The sequence below is a fragment of the Corvus hawaiiensis genome, chromosome 2 (genome assembly GCF_020740725.1).
Source record: "Corvus hawaiiensis isolate bCorHaw1 chromosome 2, bCorHaw1.pri.cur, whole genome shotgun sequence".
Lineage (NCBI taxonomy): Eukaryota > Metazoa > Chordata > Aves > Passeriformes > Corvidae > Corvus > Corvus hawaiiensis.
In genome coordinates this window covers 86,851,717-86,872,234 of record NC_063214.1, presented here as the reverse complement: position 1 = coordinate 86,872,234, position 20,518 = coordinate 86,851,717, and the positions used below count along the sequence as shown (strand labels likewise).

At 37.4% G+C, this 20,518-nt stretch overlaps 1 protein-coding gene across 1 annotated transcript in view; it reads left to right on the top strand.

Moving 5' to 3' along the window:
• Positions 1 to 20,518, top strand: part of NALF1 (NALCN channel auxiliary factor 1) — a 454,878-nt gene that overhangs the window by 423,636 nt on the left and 10,724 nt on the right. Inside the window, exon 2 of the mRNA XM_048295943.1 lies at positions 12,102 to 12,273. Coding sequence (XP_048151900.1) covers positions 12,102 to 12,273 — 172 coding nt within the window. The remainder of the gene's footprint in view (positions 1 to 12,101; positions 12,274 to 20,518) is intronic.

Sequence of the window (20,518 nt, the reverse complement as noted above, 5' to 3'; positions counted from 1 at the left end):
AAGAGCCTGTTGGTGAAATTCATAGAAACTTCAAAGGCATATGGTTAGATTATAGAGAAAAAGCAGAAAATTTAAAAAAGTAACATGGGTTTCCTAGGATGGTTAAAAGTTTGTAATCTCATAAATACTGTGTTATATGGTGTAAAATCTCTGAATGCTGAAGTTATAGATGGGAGCTGTCACTGGGGGAAAAGCTGCAGACAGTTTGTACAAATCCTTAAATAGACACATGATGCTTCCAAATCTTCTTGGAAAAGAGAAGTGAGATTTTGTTGCAGTTTTTATGCTGGTGATTATCAGATTGGCAGGTGAAACAGCACAAGGTATGCGAAAATTGTCCTTTGCTCTGTTATCCCCTATGATGATAAGCATCATTCTGTGGTGGCAGGTGTCTATGCCCTTGCAGAGCCACCCCAGACTGGTGAAATACTCACTTGGGATAGCCCTTCTTGGGTGAGTTTATTGTTGAGCTTAATTGTAAACTGTTTGGAGAGCTTATTGTGCCCTCCCAGAAAATATGAATTGTCAATTGCATGGTCACAGGTTGTCATGGCTCTGATTGCAATGTCATATATATTCCCATCTGGGCCAAGTTTGGCTACCTGGGCTCAGCTTTTAGTACAGCTGTGTGGCTTTTAACCAGAGCTGTGTGAGAAAAAACTGTAAGAGAGGAAAAAGTCTCCTTTCCTTGGGAGCTGCTTTTCAGCTCAGCCACTCACCCTCTTCAGATGTCTGGATGTTTCACTTCGATGTCATAACAACAGCATGCAACTCTGAGGTCTTTATGTCAATCTGTAAATTAAATGTAAGTGGGAAAAGTAGCACAGCTCTAGGACACTGAGTGTAACAGTGTTGAATAGTGCAGTGGAGCCTCTGGCCCTGTTCTTACATTCAGAACGTCTAGAGAAAAAAGTAAGGACAATCTGCTTTGCCTCTAAATAGTTTACACCATAATAAAGTTCTCTTAATCAATTCAATTAACCATGATTAAAATAAACTTACATCAGTGATACATATGATATTTCTGGAAACTGCACCATACAGGCTCCTTCCTTAGTTTTAAGTTCTGGGGGTCTTCTTTTCTTTTTAAATATATTTCGTGTTCTAAAGCATTTATTTTCTTCTCTCTTCTAGATTCATTAACTCCTTTTCTTTAGCTTTTATTATCTTATTTACTGAATTTTCATAGAATCAAGAATCATAGAATCAGCACATAGAATGTGCTGAGGTCAATAACCCATCCAGGTTATTGAGTCTGACTCCTGACACAGCACAGGACACCCCAAGAATCACACCATGGAGCATTGTTCTTGAACTCTGTCAGGCTGGTGCTTGACCGCTTCCCTGGGGAGCTGTTCCAGTGCCCAACTGCCCTCTGGGTGAAAAACTTTTTCCTGATAGCCAACCTAAACCTCCCCTGGCACAGCTTCCTGCTGTTTCCTCGAGGCCTGTCACTGGTCCCAGGAGTGAAGAGATCAGCACCTGCCCCTCCACTTCCTGAATGATCAAGATGAAAATTCAGTATTGAGTTTGAATAAGTCTTATGCTTAAACAAGTTATAATTCCAAATGGAAAGAGAAATTAGAGGCATAGGATACTTCTTCTCTGTGTATGTTTATATCAGCTTATGTCAAGTCCCCTCATCTGCCAGGAATCTGCAGTGGCAGTTGCAAGTTGATTGGAATCCCCCAGAACCTCTAAGGGAGTCTCTTTTCTGAGAGATGCTGGAGTTTAGCGGGCAGTAAAAATTAGGTCCTTAATCTGAGAAAGCAGAGGATATAAAGACAGGGACTCTCCTTGTCTCCTGCATACACTGGTAATCAGTGGTATCAATCTTCTGAATACTGTCATGGTGAGCTGATTTACACAGACTACCATTGATGCCATGATGATTTTTTGCCTTTTCTTTTATATACCTTTTATATATCCTCAGTGCTTTTAGCATACATATTTGTAATTCCTTAAGCCTGATAACTTAGCATAGTCCTAATATTCCATTAAGCCAGGAGACCAAACATCCTGGAGGCCTCACAGTTGGGGCCAGAAAGCCCTATGCTATCCTGAGAAACCAAGGTCCTCTCTAGAGCACATCCTGTAAACTGAGATAGACCCATCCAGGGGGGAATTCCTTGGGATGGGGGGATATCATGCTATTCATTTAAGCTTCTCATTGGGGAATCTTTGATAGATATGCTACTTTGAAAGGTCTATAAATTGTATATGCAATCTGTCACGTGTGCGCATTTCGTGTGCATTTCGGGGTGCACTTCTGTGCACTCCACCTGGATGAAGTGGTGCACCTTAAGGATCCTTAAATACCAAGGTAAAAACCCCTTTTTCCTTAAACCGTATTTGGTGCTTAATTTTAAGACCAGGGAAAGGCAACACCACTACTTCAGAAATGAGGCAAAGCAGAGTTGAACAAAATTACTTTCCAGCCTTAACACATCGCTTGGCTCATGAATTCAGATGTAATTTTAGAAGGCTGTAAAACTTTAAAAGAGGCTCCTGACCATTGTGAGTTGACTTGAAGCTAGTGGACCTTAAACTTTGCAGGAGAGCTGATCAGACACTTAAAACATTATTAATTTGCTTTTTTCTTTTATAATTTGAACATTTTAATATAGTATCTGATTAGATGGAATACTATTAAGCTCACAAAATCAAAGACTAGTGCCTCCTTTTTTTTAAAAGACTACTTATTTCCATAATGAGTTATTTAATCTTCAATTTTCTTTAAGCTCACCCAAAGGGATGTTTATGATCTTCAAAAGAAAGTTTCCTTGCTATATTAAGAAACAGCTAAAACTGAATTCTGATACAGAGGATGAGTTCAGGTTTTAGGGTATTATGAAACAACAGTGAGGTTTATCATGATGATGACCTCAGTTGATTGGATGGCTAATCACTAGAATGACAAGACTGGTGGATGGGTTTTTTGCACATTTTTGCTTTGCAGAAACTTGATTTATTTTGGCAGACAGAAACCTTATAGATCTTTCCTATATATGTATATACTTTCTCAAGTATCAAAGTGAGACATTGATACCATCTCCTCTGCAGTAATGTTTCCATAATCAAAGAGACATATTTCTATTAGGAGCTGGCATATTTGCATCTTTCAGTTCATCGTTTCCAATATAAACAACAAAGATGTGAGCAGAGCAGCTTGGTATTCCACATCTGTATTTGGTTAAAAGAAATCTTGTTTCATAGCATATGAACTGAAGCTGAGATCAACAATATTCTGGCAAATAAATTTCAACCTTGGTTTACCTTTCCTCTATCTTCAAATAAAATAGCATGTGTGTCTTTCAAATGAATTTATTTATACAATGGGTAAAATAGGGAAAGAAACAAGTTTGTCTATTTAATTTAGGAAACGCTAAAAGCTTTTGCCTCTTAACACAATAGTTTGCATTCTGTGGCATCAAGATCTTCTGAATAAATATTTAAATATTTATCTTATGATATTCCATCCATGCAGATACAGAAAATATTCATTATAATAAAATAGAAACAAAATCAAAGGTTAAAATAACCACAAAACAGATGTGTTTGTTCCCAAATTACTGTAAATTTCAGGCATAAGTATCCATAATAGGAAACAGACATTCTCATTTCCTGGTACAGTCTTGTAACACAAGGAATTTTAAAATTGTACACAGAATGAAATAACTGGAAAATATAATGTCTGTTTTACAGGAAGTTCAGATTGATATTTTTTATTCATTCTGCATCAGATTTATTAAAAAAAATCAGAATCAAAATTTCCCAGAAAAAAGTGGTGGAGGTGGGAGTGCATATACAAAACAACTTCTCCAAAAAACATAACAGCTATGAATCAATATCAATAAATAAAATACAATAATGTGACATGTATTTAAATGAATGGTTTATGAGGAATGTTTGGGTGCGGAAACAGAATGACAATAGTTTATTTGGAAAGAAATATTTGAAACCTAATGAAAAATAATTCCCCAGTCAAAATTATTTGATTTTGATAGTGATGAAACAAAATGAAAATTATAGCATAAGGGGGAAAAAAATCTCCTTTTAGAGACTGTTCCTACAAAATATTTTATTTTCAGCAACCCAGATATTTGAAACCCATTTGTTATACGTTTCCTACTGCATGTAGTGAAGAACATTTAGTCACTGATGGTACCACTGATATTCTTTGGCAAAGATACCTTGTGGAGAGTATTTTTCCCTCCTATCTGGTCACTGTTGCTGCATTATTTGTGTGTTTTGCCAGCCCTATCGTGAGGTTGCCCAAAGTCTCAGAACGGGACTGGGAACAAAGCCCAGCAAAAGAGAAATACCAACAGCAGTCCTGCAACCCTCATGGGCAGAAGAGTCTCTGTAAAAGCTGATTTTTATTCCATAGTACACATGCAAAATGCAGTTTTCCTGAACTCAGACTGCCCTTAACGCTCAAAAATGACAAAGTTCCTTGGGGAGTCCACATTTGTAACACTATCCTTGTCAGATTTAATCAGGTTTTCTACCAGTTAGCCATTTATATTTTGGTTATGTAGTCTATATAAAATACACTTGTAAGCTATCTAATAGACATCTCTGCTTGTACAACATGATATCTCAGGTCCTGATGCACAAAGCAGACACTGAGACTGACCCAAGTATTTCCTAAGGAAGACGAACTGTCACTCAAACCAACACAAAATACCCTGGTGATCCAAATATAAAAAGCCTTTTAGAGGTTGCGCTTCACAGATGTAGCATTTCTTTGCTGCTGTAAAACACTCATAATATTTGAAGTGAGTTTCACAGCAAAAGTTTTATCACTGAGAGAAATAGGTGTGCTCTTCTGAGGTTCCTCGTTGCTACATAAAATCCTTCATTGCAATCTCATCCTCTTATTTCCTATATATAGTGTTTAATATATTCATCTTTTGCCTGGTCAGTGTTCGGGCACAGTTCTAAGTGAATGAGTGAGTATCTTTATTTGTGGAAGTAATGGTTTAAAAAGTTTTTCAGCCTTTGCCAGTAGCTTTTCTCCAACTCTGTTATTGACAACATCTCGGCTCATAAGTATTACTACTGTTATTAATGCCTACACTTTGAGATTGTGGAATACTGAAAAAAACAACAACAAAAAAGATAAAATGAAGTAAGGAAATTAGGCTGAAGCAGATACTTTAAAAATATTTCATAAAATGTTGAAATGAGAACCCTACAAGACACAACATTATTGGCTGTGGTAATGTCACAGAATACCACAGATTCACCCAGACAACAGCAACAACAAAAAAGTAAACCATGGAATTTGAACATATGGCCTAACTTTAAATGCACACATCATGACTTTAAATAGTTCAAACATCCATAACTCTATGAGTCAGGCAAAGATTAGACGTGAAATAGACATCATCCTTTGCATATAAGAAGTACCTTCTGTACCAGCATCTTTAGGGTTACAGAAAATCATGTGCTATAAGTGAGGCTGACAGGGAACAGATCTCACTGTCCATAGACAGCTTGTTCGCTGTCAATGAGTAAACATGTACTGGGCACCACTAAGGTAGAATGTATCAAAATCTGAAGGCCACATCACTATTCATTTCTATATGAATGCAGTTTCTCCAGCCAGTTCTCCTGAAAAAGCTCAGCTTGCTTAAGAGGTTATTCCATGAATATTCTTGGAAAAATTAATTAATTAGTCGGTCACAACCTGACGTACTCCTGAGTATACATAACAACTGCAGAATTTTTCTCAAAATACTCACAAACTTTGGGACAAGTTGGACTGGAATCATATCACACTTTCTGAAGGCAATTTGTTTATTCCAATAAGGTACAATTTCCTGATGTCATTGAAAATGTGAGTGATCGAAACACCTCTCAAGTTCATAAGGGGCCTCTTCCTTTCCAACTGGTAGGTGAAATTATTCAGTTGTGCTCTCTTTGAAGACTTCATTTTCACAGTGAGGAATGGATATGCTTGCAAAGCATCAGTTAAAAGCAGTTAAAATTTATTTTGATTCAGAAAAATTACCATTTTGAGAGAGAGAATTTCTGTTGTGACTTCTCTCTTCCTACTCTCTTTCCCTCCCACCATTCTCCACATCTACACAGTAAAAGCTGTCAATGATTTTTAAGTTCCCTTTTGTGTAATTATTGTGACAACCCAGCCAATAACATCAAAGTTTCCCTCAGTGAGGAAAAAAATATTTTCTATGGAAAATGGTTAAAGTACTTCCTGGAAATGACAGTCCACAGGGGAAGGGGCAAAAATGAGCTGAATTCATCTCTTGAAAACCAGGAAGAATTGACAGCTGTAGAGAATGAAACTGATTGAGCTTTTCCATTCTGTTCTACTGATACCTCTCATGCAGTGTGACTCAGATGATTAAGGCTACGTACTCAATCTGTTCTAACACAACTCAGGTTATCCGGAATCATGTGTATTGTGTGTGTATGACTGAGTGAGAATGAGATGGGGAGGGAGGGAAACTGTGGGCATATATGCATGGTAAATACAACTTTATCTTCTAGTTGGTTTTGCAGTCTTAGCAAAGAGAATCATAGAATCATAGAAGCACAGAATCATACAATCATACAATCATACAATCATACAATCATACAATCATACAATCATAGAAGTATAGAATCACAGAATGGCCTGGGTTGGAGGGGACCTTAGAGGTCATCTTGTTAAAATTAGTTTTGTGCAGTTGCACAGCCAGTTGGAAGTCTGCTAGTGTAATGACCCAGGCTGTGGTCAGCCAATGAACTGTTCTACGCAGCCATACTGTCCACACTGGGGGCAGCAGCTCCTGGCCCCTCTCTAGGTGATTAATGTAACAGTATTAACTAAGAACTCTGTCTGGTTGCCTTTCAAGACTGGAAAGAATAACTCAGACACTGTCTAACCTCATGTGTGATATGAGATACAGAATATCCAAAAAAGTGACAATACCAAGACTGCCAGTCTCCACACAAAGACAAAAATAAGTGTTCTTCCGAATGTCCTGAGAGAAAAAGCACAAAATGTGTCCTTTTAGTTTCTCAGAATTCTCCATATCTCCCCCGCCTTGCTTTCTTCCTTTTAACTCTGAATCCTTTTATTACCTCTAATCATTTGACAAGTAGATGCAGTTTAATGTCTAGTTTGTGAAGCTTTCATTCTTTGAATTGCTGAAGCTGGTTATTTCTGTTGGGTTATTGGTCACTGAAGTCATAGAATATTTTTTCTGCTTGAAGCTTATACTGTAGAAATGAAATTAATCCCAAATAATAAATTAATCTGCCCAATTGATAATAAGTTTTTATCACAATATTGTTAATAATTTAAAATTAAGAAGACTTTTATTATGATCACTCTAGATAGGCACTCACACATATTTATATTCATAAATATAGATATATAAAGCCAGCATTAGCTCGTGCTCTTTTTCAAAAGTTTAATCTTAATTTTTTCCTACAGGTACAAAGTAAAGTAGATTTAATTTATCTAGGTGAGCAAAATTGCCACTAAATCCTTCTGAGATTTTATAGCTATGCTTCTGTATATGAAAGATGACTTTATTCTTATGTGATACTATCTTGCCATCACTGTGTCTCATCTAATAGACAGGACTGTATCTCTTTCAAATGTATTGTCTAAAATTATGTTAATGGTAAAGAGATGAGATGTTTAGATATATTGAGGTATTTAGTCTATGTGGTTGCCATGATGCATCAATAATCCAGTTTATCTTAGTTCTTTCCCTTGTTAAGAAAGATTAAAAATAAAACCAACAGAAAAGCATGGGTTTTTTTCTGTTCTTTGAGTTCAGTTTGCCAGATTCCTGTTAGTACTATGATATTTCAAAGGTTTCAATCATGTCCCAAGCCAGCTGAAAACACAAGACCATTCTATTTTTTTCTACATTATATATATGCAACATATATCAAAGGTTATAATACGTAGAATAATTTATAATTGTAAGAAATCACAAATCTTCATCATGTTAGTTTTGTTTGGTTTTGGTATCTTGACTTCAATGACTAAAGTATCTGTTAATGAAAATGATTTTGTCTTCTGAAGTTCTGAATTATTTTTTTTAAATCACTAGATTGCCTCTTTTTTTTTCAAAGACTATTGATAATTGTTTATTCTTACATTTTCTCTATAATGTATGTAGCTTTCCCATCTTATAACTCAGTTTAGTTCAATTTATGTTAGGAGTGATTTTTAGCTTTGTTTCCTTTAAATGAGAATATAATACAGTGAAAGCTTCATCCACTGCTGCCACAGTCCCTCTTTCCTTTCCTTGAAATACAATCCCAGGCATTTGTTTTATTGACTTGTTTCTTGAGAAAGTGCATGTTTTGAAAGAGCAAAGATTCTGCTCTAGAAGACTTAATGGAAAAGATAGAGGATTTTTCCTCCCTCTGGCCATTTAACACATGGTGTCCTCACATCCACCTTCCATCTTTTCCATTGACACATTGAAAATTACATAGGAAAGCACTAATAGAATTAAACTAATACTTAAAAGTTTTCCATATGAAATATTTTATAAGAGAAACAGTTATTGTATTTATAAATATTTGAGTTTAGCTATTCATGTTCTTTAAGAAGGAAAAAAGCCTCATATCGAAGCATAGTTTGTAAAGTGAACACCACACTCAATATACAGGCCAATGTGTATTTCACTGATAGTTTCAGGTCTTGTTACATAACGCATGTTTTAAAACTCTGAAAATTTTGGACTTGCTAGGAGGTAGAGAAAAATTCCCAACCAAGAAAATCTGTATTTCCCTGTGTAAAAGAAGGAATACTGGCCGATCAAAGGGCATAGTATCTGCTTTACTATTAGAAAAAATTCAAGAAAATTCAAGAAATTTCAGTTCCAGATAATGGACTTCTACTAAAGCTAAAAAGCCACTACTCATTGTCCCTGAAACAGAGAAAAGACTTTGGACTGCTCTGGATCTTCTTACTCAGCTGGGTCAGCCGTGGAACTATGCAAATGCTAGTCGGCAGAGTTGCATGAACAAATATGAGATAGATTCTTCCACTTCTATACTCCCTCCTGGGTAGCACATATTTAAGCATGAAAGTAAGATGGCTGTGTAAAACCTTTTGTGCTTATAAAGTGCAGGAAGGGTAGGAGAGATTATTTGGGGTGTTTGTTAGGAAAGTAGGCATTTAAATCATGTCTGATGTGGTAAGAGAAGAGAGGGACTACGTTCTGGTCTACCAGGTAACCCACTACAGCTAAACTGCAAACACATACATAATTTTCCTTTTTCTCCAGAAAAAGACAAAACTGCTTACTGGGTACAGTTCTTGGCATACTATTTCCAGACAATGGCTGAGCACTGTCTGGAAATGTAAGAATTAGCACAGGTGAAAGCTGTGAAGGCAGTGTACTGACAGATACATGGATGAGCCTTGTCTAGTACTCTGTGTAGCCTCGCTGGGTAAAACAGAGCAAAAGGGAACCAGAATATTAAAAATATCAATATAGACTATATGCAAGTTTGAAATCAGCTGCAGGGAAAAGAAAATAGGAAAGGATACAGAGTGGGAGGCATTCATCTGAGAAACAGATCTCAGGAACAGGTATATTCATGCATTCTTTAGAAATACGGACAAGAATTCAAATGTAATTTTGGGACAAAGCTGAGGATTTGTGAATCAGAGGAGGAAGATGATTTGTATGAACTGAGATTGGATACACAAAAATCTTCACAGAAGCCCACAATTGCGTTATTTACTTCTGCTTCTGAATAAAAATTTTCTGTCTTGCTTAAGTAGACACACGGGTTTGCTCATTTTCTTGTTACCATGTATGGTGCACTGTTCAATATCCTTCCTAAAAACTGATGTACACTTTCAAATATGAGTCATTAACCAACTTACTCCTATTAGATCTATTTTATGAAGAGAACATGTGGGTTCATACTAAACAGGTTTAAGGTGTTAGTGATCAGGAAAGACCATCTGTGAATATATAACTATTACCTGACCCAGCATTCCTGTTTCCAAACAGCTGACTATGATCACTAATTAAAAATAGAAAAACTCTTGCTTTATTTCACCTAACCTTGAATCCTGTGTGCAGTTTTGGGTGCCACAACATAGGATATAAAGCTCCAAAGGAGGGCAACAAAGATGGTGACAGGCCTTGAGGTGTGGCTGAGGTCACTTGGTATGTTCAGCCTGGCGGCAACTGAGGGGACACCTCATTGCAGTTACAACTTCCTTGAGAGGGGAAGAGGAGGGGCAGGCACTGATCTCTTCTCTGAGGTGACAGGACCCATGAGAATGGCATGAAGCTGTATCAGGAGAGATTTAGATATGAAAATGTTCTTCGCCCAGAGCGTGGTTGGGCACTGGAACAGGCTTCCCAGGGAAGTGGCCACAGCACCAGCCTGACAGAGTTCAGGAAGTGTGTGGACAATGCACGTGGTGTGACTTTTGGGGATGGTCCTGAGCAGGGCTAAGAGTTAAACTCAGTGATCCTGGTGGCTCTTTTCCAACTCAGCATATTCTGTGATTCTGTGATTCATTGTTGCAAATGTCAGTAAAGCAATTGAGGTATCAAAACTGTGGTGGGTGATGTAATCAAGAGTGGGAAAACAACTTTCTGTTTAAAAGTTTGTTTAAGAGCAAAAGGTGCATACATCTCCTGGTCTTCCTTCTCATTATTCATTTACTGTGGATATGAAACTTTAGTAAGCAATTAAAATTGAATTTGTAATGAAAAAAAAAACATGTTCTACAGAATGCAGTAGCAAAAAATGCTATGAAAAGATATAATCACAAACCATAGATTAGTAATAAAGGCTTCATTTTATCACCTAGCAACCTTACCCATACCTGCTACTGTTGCAAACCATCTAAAATAAAAGATTTGTGATTCTGGGGTTACTACATTGAAATTAGTTATACAATTTATGCTGTTATTGACATTCATAAAATTATAACCAATGAGATGGAACATACTGAAATAAAACCAAACTCTCATCTAGATTGGTCATTTCAGGTGTCAGTTTTCTTTTTTATTAAATCAGTCCTAGAAAGAATGGAAATGATAAGCTGACTATATTGGTTTTCAGTCTGTGATTAATGAAAGGTTGTTACTAGGATTTTCAGATAATTAAAAAATACAAAAAAGGAATGCTATGTAACAAGCAAGATAGCAAGTATCTATACAGTAAATAATGTACTCCAAAACAGTTAAGTGGAAAATAAAATGGGCAACAAACAAACCTCTCTGTACTCAGTCACACGGGTTTTTAATCACCTTTGTAGCTTGGTGTCCTATCTAATTTTACATTAATTTTTTCCGTGTCCAAAAGAGTTTAATTATAATGAAAAGCATCATTGTTTGGAAGACAAAAGGTAGTAAAAATTAAAATCAGCATGTTTATTTTACTTTTCTGTTTAAATGGTAACAATAATTGCAATAATCACAGGTCCTGCAGCCATCGCTATGCAGCATCAGATGAGACCATCTTTAAAGTGTTCCTTTTAGCATCCAAATGTAGACATTGGTTCTCACTGTGGCAGATTTATCCCCTAGTCTGCAGCTGTTGGTGTTCAGGAACCCTAATGCATGTTTTAATGCTGTGGACTGGATAAGGTTTTATTTGAAGGGAAGCAGCACCATCTATTGCAACCTGATAGCTTAGCTCTAGATGATATAAAGAGAGACATGGCACGAGCCCAGTTTTCAACTCTTTCTTGCATGCACTTTCATAAATTTGTCCTTGTCCAGCTCCTAACGAGATTAGGATCTCACTTAGCATATAATAAAATGCAGGGACAGGGGTGTGTTCCATGCCTGCATGCATCTAATAAAAAGTCAAATCTAAGAGACATACCTGTTTACAAACTGAGATAATATAATAGCATAAGCCTGGTCCTGACTAACTGTTGCTTTTAAATGACTTGGCTGGAGATTTCATTTCTGAAGTGGGAGGACAGTCAAAAGTTATGAGCATATTTTACCCAGGTGATATTCTCTCAAAATTTTCGTCCAAAAGCAGCATTAATGTAGGTGTGCAGTACAGTATGTTCTTCTAATAATGACAGTGCTATTGTCATCCATCTATATTTTTGGTTCTTCTCTTTTTTCCAGACTGTCTACAAAGCCTGGCTCTGTTCCCAGTATTTTGAAGTCACACAGTTTCACTGCAGCAACAGAATTCCTTGCAAGCAATACTGTTTGGAGGTTCAAACGAGGTGTCCCTTTATATTACCAGACAATGATGATGTCATCTATGGAGGACTATCAAGTTTCATCTGTACAGGTATAGTATAGAGAAACTAATTTCAATTGTTTTCATAAGTCCAAATGTCATGGATTTAGTTCTGAGAGCCTGAAGGTATTCCGCATCAGAAAGATTTGTTGGAGGTGCTAGGATTTGAGCTCAGATCTAGTAATGCACAGTTATGATGCAGCCTGCCAGTCATCAGCTTTACAAACCAAAATTGCTACAAGAAATTTTTTTCTGGTTATTTCTTACACAATTATTTTGTGGAGATTTCTGTTACTTCATGTCACACAATACTCAGAGTAAAGAGGTTGCATATCATGCAATATTCAGAAAAAAAGAGAAAGGCAGGTCCAGTTTTTAGCATACTCACCTTTGTCTGCCTGCATTCTTATGCCAGATGAATCAACAATCTGATGCACAGCATTCAAAATTGTCCAGCAGATGTCAGAAAGTGTTTAAGAAAAGATAATGAAGAAATTCAAGAATCAGTTGTTCACCTGTGAAGAACTAATCGTTGCTTGTTTCCTCTTGAGTCTTGTTATTCCCAGTAAATTGGTAAAAAGGAATTTCAATACTTAGATCATTTGACACCTTTGTCCAAATATCAGAAATTAAACTGCCATCACCTCTACATTAGGGCTTCACTGGAAATCTTGATAGTAAATAAGTTGCCTAAGGTAAGCTACTTAAAAACAGAATCAATTATAAAAATCCATAAATTTTATATACCATCTCAGATGCAGGCATAAGGAACATGGCAACTCACTTCACCTTATACCCCGTGTTTGGATTTAGGGTGATTCTGGTAGCAAGGTACTTACTGGATTTTTTCCTTGGAGATTAAGCCTACTGCACACAATCAAGCAATATCCATCCATATGCAAAAGAAAATACCATGAAAAGTGAACTGAGTTAAAATTTCTTATCACCTATAAGGTAATGATCCTTAGCACTTCAAGGCATTTTGTAAAAATTAGTAAATAGCCTTCCCACATGCATATGCAGTAAGCAAGTGAGCATTATTGTCCAGTTTAAGGAAGTATAGTAGAATTGAGAGACTTAGGAAAATTTTGTTTACCACAAGTACACAATCTATACATATGTCTGTGTGTTCATGTATATACATGTGTACACACACACATACACAAGGACAAGAAACCAAAACAACAGTAAACAAAATCATCTTGGCATGTATTTCAGAAAATCTGTGAGGAAATATATATCCATCTCTTCTTTTTCCTAGTATAACTCATAATCCATATTCCTTCCTAAAACACACAAAATAGATGATTTTGAAAAGATTAATGATGTGTCTGAGTTTGGGATGAAAAAGCAGCTTTAGGGGAGGATTAAACTCATTTTATTGCAGGTATTAATAATGTGGGTATCTACACATAAACTCTGTGACAAAGCTCTCACTAGAGTCACTGGTGTAGTCAGTAGAGCTGAGAGCTATTTAATTCACCTTAAGTAGGCACCTGCACCGGATGAGAGGACTTGCTCACATTGCTGGCTGTACTCTATTTGCTTTAGTTGCTGTTAGTCACCAGGGTCTTATTGCAGACACTTAAAATCAGGGTGACCTAAATCTCATCTCAGCAGTCCACTAACTAATATTTGGTTGAACTTTTTGCCCTCTCAAGTCCAATGCCAGCAGCGGCAGAGCAGAGCTTGTATTCACAGACCCTGGAAATGAGTATGCTGGCCCTAGACAGTGTGCAAGAGAAGATGCTGAGGACAGGTACAAAGGAGCAATTCAAACTTTGTTTGGAATAGAGGCCCATTTTCACCCTTATTAAGCAGCAGCTCACCATAAGAGTACTTCCTGCCACTAAACAATGAGAAATTAGGCTATAGTCTGCTGTGGGAATAAAGAATCATACCTCTCTGCCGTTTAATGAAAACAGATTTTTTTCATGCAAAGTAAAGTGAGTTCAACAGCAGATAAAACACTACCTCAGCATAGCTTGTGACTTGACAGATAATTTGAAATCCTTTTGCAGAAAAACAGCTGAAAGCAGGTCACCCATGTCTTGAGGGACATCTCCTACTGCACTTTCTGCGAGTTTCTGTCTGGCATACATGTTCTAGTTATTAGTCTGTCTCTTCACTAGAAAAACACAAAAAGTAAGGTCAAAAGGTATTTTTCTTTAACATTTAGGTGTCAAGTAACAAGAAAAGGTATACAAGGGATAGCTGGTTTTATTTGGTATTGACTAAAGCCCAGAGCGCAGGATGAAAAATGTTACATGTAATTTTCCCATTGCAGCCAGGTAGAGGCTGGTGTGGTTCCATATCTCCATGCTGGGAGGTGCCTTGGCAGTAGGAGCTGCCAACTCCGGTTTCAATCCTGTCCTACCACAGCAGTTAGTCAGAGCACAGAGACCTGCTGGAGGTGAGGGCCTGGCAGCATTGGTGGACAACAGGGAACCCACATTACCTCTCAAGGCAGGATTTTTGTGGTGTTGGAATCTGAAAAAAAAAAGTACTGGAGGCTGTAAAAGGAAATAATAAGAAGGGTTTTACCCTTCCTTGGAAGGTCCACATGATGAGAAAACAGCATAGGACTAGATATTTTTCCCCAAGAAATACTGCAGTAGTTGTATTTGTCATTAAATTAAAAAGAAAATAAATTGTAGTTTATAATATGGATTAATACTGACTTCTTGGAAATTTATGAACTCATGTAATAAGCAACAAGTATTCTAGCCTGAGAATATCTAACTTGATCACCTCCAAAGAAAGCATATAGTAGGGAAAGGAGAAGGCGTGCTGTACTTGTTATGTATCACCAGAACTCATCTTTTGTAGAAATGCATATGAGGGTGTGGAACAACTGCAGTGCAAAAGAAAGTGCTTGGGAGATTAATCAAAACAATCAGAATCATAGTGTGGTTCTGATTATGGAAATATGCAGTTAGATAGAAAGAATTTAGTGTTCCCTTCTTGTCTCCTTTCTTCTTGTCCCCTTTCTTCCAGGACAGAAAGAATGAAGTTGATTCTTCCATCAGGTGCTGTGTTGTGACATGCTGGTTTTGATTTTCAGATTCATTAAAACTAAGTGATTACTTTCAGTTTTGGCCTTTGGAGTTTATATCCATATGATTAAAGTTTCCAGTGGTTTCATCCAATGTTTCTTTCAACAGCTGTCTAGAACTGCCCATGCAAACTAAAATCTCATTTGAGGGAGATAACAATAGTTTCCAGGTGTACGTACACACACATGGCAAATTACAGTGAATTAGTCCCATGCAAAGTTCCAGGTCAAGGTTTTTAACTGTAACTCCTAAGAAAACAGTGTTCATACCAGTAGGATTATTTTCCATTGTAAATGTAGTCATCTCTTCCTTAACTAAATAAGGAGATGGGCTACAGCATCACCCTACCATGCCCCAAGCATTAATGCACATTTGCTCTACAAAATTAGACTAGAGCTAGAGTGAGGAAAAATCCCTTCAGAGGCATTTAGGGTTGACATGAGATAGATACTCAGTACCAGCCACTTTATTGTACCGATCTTCTCGTATTCCCAAAATTACTTGTTAATATGGACATAGCCTATTCTGACTGCTGGGAGAAAATGCTGTCCATGTGCAAAGTCTGGACCACTTTAGAGTGCAGATTTAGTGCTAATTGTGTTGCTAAGGGCTTTCTTTGTAATAACCATGACTTATGATCTCTTTGTGCCCTGTGATATAACAGGGCCATCACCCAGCATCAAGTCTCAGGCACGAAATCTCAGCCACATGCTCACACTCTTTATCTGTACAATAGATGTCATGACATTTAATGGAGAAGGAGAGTTCCACTTTGAAGGAATGGAAGGAAGTGTAGTGAGCAGCAACAAGGCAGAGATGCATTGCAATAATTTCTTCCAAAAGTAGCATGGCACCCTTTAGTTCTTCCTAAAACTCCTAAGAGCAGTGCCATCAGAACAAGTCTTCTGCCATCAAGAGGAGAATCAAATTTGTCTATTATCCTGTGTTGAACAGACCTCTGATACTTTTCAATTAGAAGTAGAAAGTAAAGGGAGAGAAGAGGTAAGTAGACAGGTGATTCAGGTGCTTTAAATCACTAATATCTTTCAGTTCATATTAATTTAGACTCCTAATTTTATGTGTTCTGATTAACATCTCAGTTGTTTGGAACGCAGAGCATGAATCAATTTTTGGCAAATAACAATGACATATATTTATGTGATCCATGCAAAGTAACACTTCCATGGAAACTCTACCTCCTTTAGAGTAAAGAATTCACTGTAAATGTGTTACAGTATGAAACTGTCAGTCATACTTCATAGCATACACTGACCTTTCTAAGGACATAGTAAGAATTATTACAGAGAATTCTCATCAATCTGTAGAAGTTTGATGCCTAAGAAAGCTCAGCAAAAGTATTAGAATAAATTCTTTAAACTGCAGCTTCCTCTCAAGGGGCAGATGTGTGACTGGGTTTCACCAACAGATTTAGCTATAGCGTGTCTGTTTCAAAACAGATGCCCTGATTTCAGTGCAATTTGAAAAGCAATTTCCTTGAGAAAATGTGATATAAAGAAAGCAAGACAATCTATCTCTTTTTTGTAGAACAATTCAAGAAGAGAAAATCTCTCTGAATTCAATCTGCTTTATGTTGTTCTTCACAAATTAAAAAAAACTATATATTTGATCAAAATTCTTCCTCTAAAAATGTCTCATAATAATGTGTGATTTGCCTCCTGTCTGCACCTCTTAGTAGGTCCTAAAATATCAAAATATTAAGCTAACACAGACAGCAGGACAAATCCCTTTTATGTTTGACAAGCATGGTTTAAATCATTAGTAGCTATGGATCTGCTTGCAGGGAAAATTTGACATGGTTTTTGCAGCAAAATCTGTCAACTAAATAGCTCATCTTTTTGAGTCTCGTGTTCTTCTAGTCTTGAATACTGGCGCTTTCCCATGAGTGAGGTCCCATATCAGAATAGGTTTATTTTCTGTAAACCTTCTTCTCCTAGAAAAATGACCCAGACAATTAACTTACTGATATCCCTAAACTTTCTATGGTGACACAGTACTTAGATATGTGTGACCTTTTTATATCATATCACAATAGTACATCCTTTTAATCAAAGATTCTACATATAGAAGCAAAACTGGAGGGAATTGGGAAAAGCCAAACGCTTTCTAGAAGCAAGTTTTCCTGTATCTCAAAACAGTAGCGGTGAAAATCTTCATTGTATAGTTTTGAGAGTCAGCTATTTACTCATTGTTCTGACTTGTAGCAGCTCAGTTTTAGAGGGGTAACGCTGATTTACACCAGCAGCAGGAAATTGGCCCTATGCATAATTTAGGGAAGAAATTAATGTATTGTGAAGAAACACAATGAATTCTTCTTGGATTTGGACACATACACATAAGAAAATGTTCATGAGACAACTATCTGTAATAATCACCAACATACAGTGATAAAAAAACTTAAAACACAGCAACACAAATCTCCAACCCAGATCTCCTCCAATAGCTGGAATGGAGTCTGTAATGGAAGTCAGCCTTTTCAAAAGAGCTGAACAGTCTTATCACCAGTTTAAGAATAATCTGTTTGACTAAAGAATAATTTATTCATCTTCAATATTCTTCTACATATAATTTTATTTCATTTTTATAATATGAAAGGTATAAAATACATGTCTAATCATCATAATGTGTCACAGACACAGCAATTTAGAAATTGAGAAGACCATCTGGATGAGATCAAAAAGTGCTGGCTTCCAGATCAGTTGTAAGCAAGCAGTGAAATCTATTCATATAATATCTAATGTGTTCTCTTGACTTCCATAGTTGGAAAATGTTAATATTAAAATCTCAGAAATATTTCCTCAGAAACAGAAATGTCATGCTGAGTGCTGGCATTCACTGATACAATGATGTCACTGCTGGATGGATCACTCTTGGCAGACATTATTTACTTTGGGCTTCACAATAAAATGGAATATTCAAAACTTCTGGTATACTACATCCACTTCTCTTGTTTCAACGTCTTTACTTCAAGCACAAGAAGCTTCTCAAAAGAAGAACCTCTCAGAAATAATCATAAATCTGTGTGAAAAATGACCACAGGTTAGAGCTCTACAAAAAGAAAAAGAGGAAAAAAAGCATAACATATCATAAGATCTGTTTTGTTTCTCTGGCTTCCCAAATACTTATCCAGCAATGACAACACAAATATCAACCAGACCAGTTTCCCATGATGCAGAATAGTATGGCTCCATAACTCTTTCTGTAGCAAAAAAACCAAGAAGCCAAGTCAGATCACCTGCTGCAGATTCAAATCCAGCCGCAAGTGTCACATATCCTGACAGTGCTGAGAGTCATAGGGGTGCAACCACTGCTTTTACAGGCTGGTTCCTGCAACTGCTCCGGCAGAAACCACAGCAGCCTGTGAGTTAGATGGTGATCTAGCTGATCAGCAGACCATGCATGCGTAGACAGTCTTTGTGATTTCAATTTTTGTTTAAGAACTTGCTTGAGGTTTGCTGCTTTTTCTGCAAAGCACATTCCACAAAGTGAATATGATATTCATGCTGTCACTCCTTTTTCAGTCTGATTCAGCTGAGCAGGACATACAGGATTTATCTATTCATGTCTCCATTAACAATCTCAGTGGAACCAGTAGCCTTAATACTTGCATCAGCATTAGTAACACAGTCCCTACAGATGTTACTTCTGTGCTGATTATCAAAATGTTATCTTCATGTGGAGAAAAACCTACCTGATTACAAAGAAAAGAGAGAGCTTTTGCATGACCTTTGTGAGTGAAAGTATATCTGACTGGAGAATGGTTTGAAACCAAGTCTTCTGGCAAATTCTAGCTCCTTGATTATAATAAAGGTCCAAGAACCTCCATATGGACTAAGATTTATGCTGGTGAAAGATAGCTGAGTGCTGGGAAGAGTTGGGAAATGAAGAACTGAGAATTTTAAGTAAAAAAGTGAAAAGCAAAATTCATTTCAAGCCAGTAACAGCTGTGAGGTCAGCCTCAGGAATACAATTACCAAATATCCAAATAACATAAAGTAATGAGGTGTACAAACTGAACTATAGAGACAAAAGAGGAAGGGGGAAGCCTTGGTGGTTTGAGAAATCCTTTTTATTTCTTATACGCAAGTATTTAATTTTTAAACAAAACGGAAGTCAAACAAAAGGGAGAGAAGCAAATGCACAGGCAGTGGGAACAAGGACAGGTAACCTTGGAAAAGCATAGAGATGAAATCAGATTATGTAAGGATGGGGCAAGGAACTGAACGTGGCAACGGATGCAAAGAATAAAAAGAAGGGCTTCTATAGGCATATTAGCAAGGAAAGGAAGGCCAAAGGAGGCGTATCCCCATAAACAGTGTTGGAAAACTGATAACAATGGATGAGGAGGAGGCTGAGGTACTCAACAACACTTTTGCCTGAGTCTTCAATGTCAACCTCTCTTTTCCTATATCTCTTGACTGGATGGACAACAGGATGTAGACTGGAGGAGCAAAGTCCCTCCCACTGTAAGTAAAGATCAGGTTCACGACCACCTGAGGAACATGAATGTACATAAATCTATGAGACCCAATGAGTCACACCCCCAGAGACCCAAGGTAATTGGCTGATATAGTTGCCAAGCCACTCTCCATGATATTTGAAAAGTCATGGCAATCAGGTCAAGTCCCAGATGACTTTTAAAAGGGCAACATTGAACCCATCTTTAAAAAGGATAATAGTAGATAGGTCAAGGAAGATGCTGAGAACTAAAAACCTGTCAGACTCACCTCTGTGGCTGGAAAGATCATGGAACAGATCCCTTCTAGAAGCTGTGCTAAGGGACATGGTGAATGGGAAGGTGATTTGAGACAGTCAACATGGCTTCACCAAGTGCCTGACCAACCTAGTGGTCTTCTACAATGAAGTCTTATTTAATATCTTTTTTAATGAAGAGATCAAGTGCACCCTTAGTAAATTTGCAGATGATACCAAGATGAGTGGAGTGGTTGACACGCCTGAAGGATGTGATGCCAACCAGAGGGACCTGGAAAAGCTCAAGAAGTGGGCCCATGGGAATCTCATGAGGACAAGACCAAGTACAAGGTGCTGCCTGGGTCAAGGAAACCCCTGATATCAACAGAGGCTGGGGGATGAACAGATCAAGGGCAGCCCTGCACAGAAGGACTTGAGGGTGCTAGTGGATGAGAGACTGGACGTGATCCAGCAATGTGCACTCACAGCCCAGAAAGCCAAATGTGTCCTGCGATGCATCAAAAGCAGCA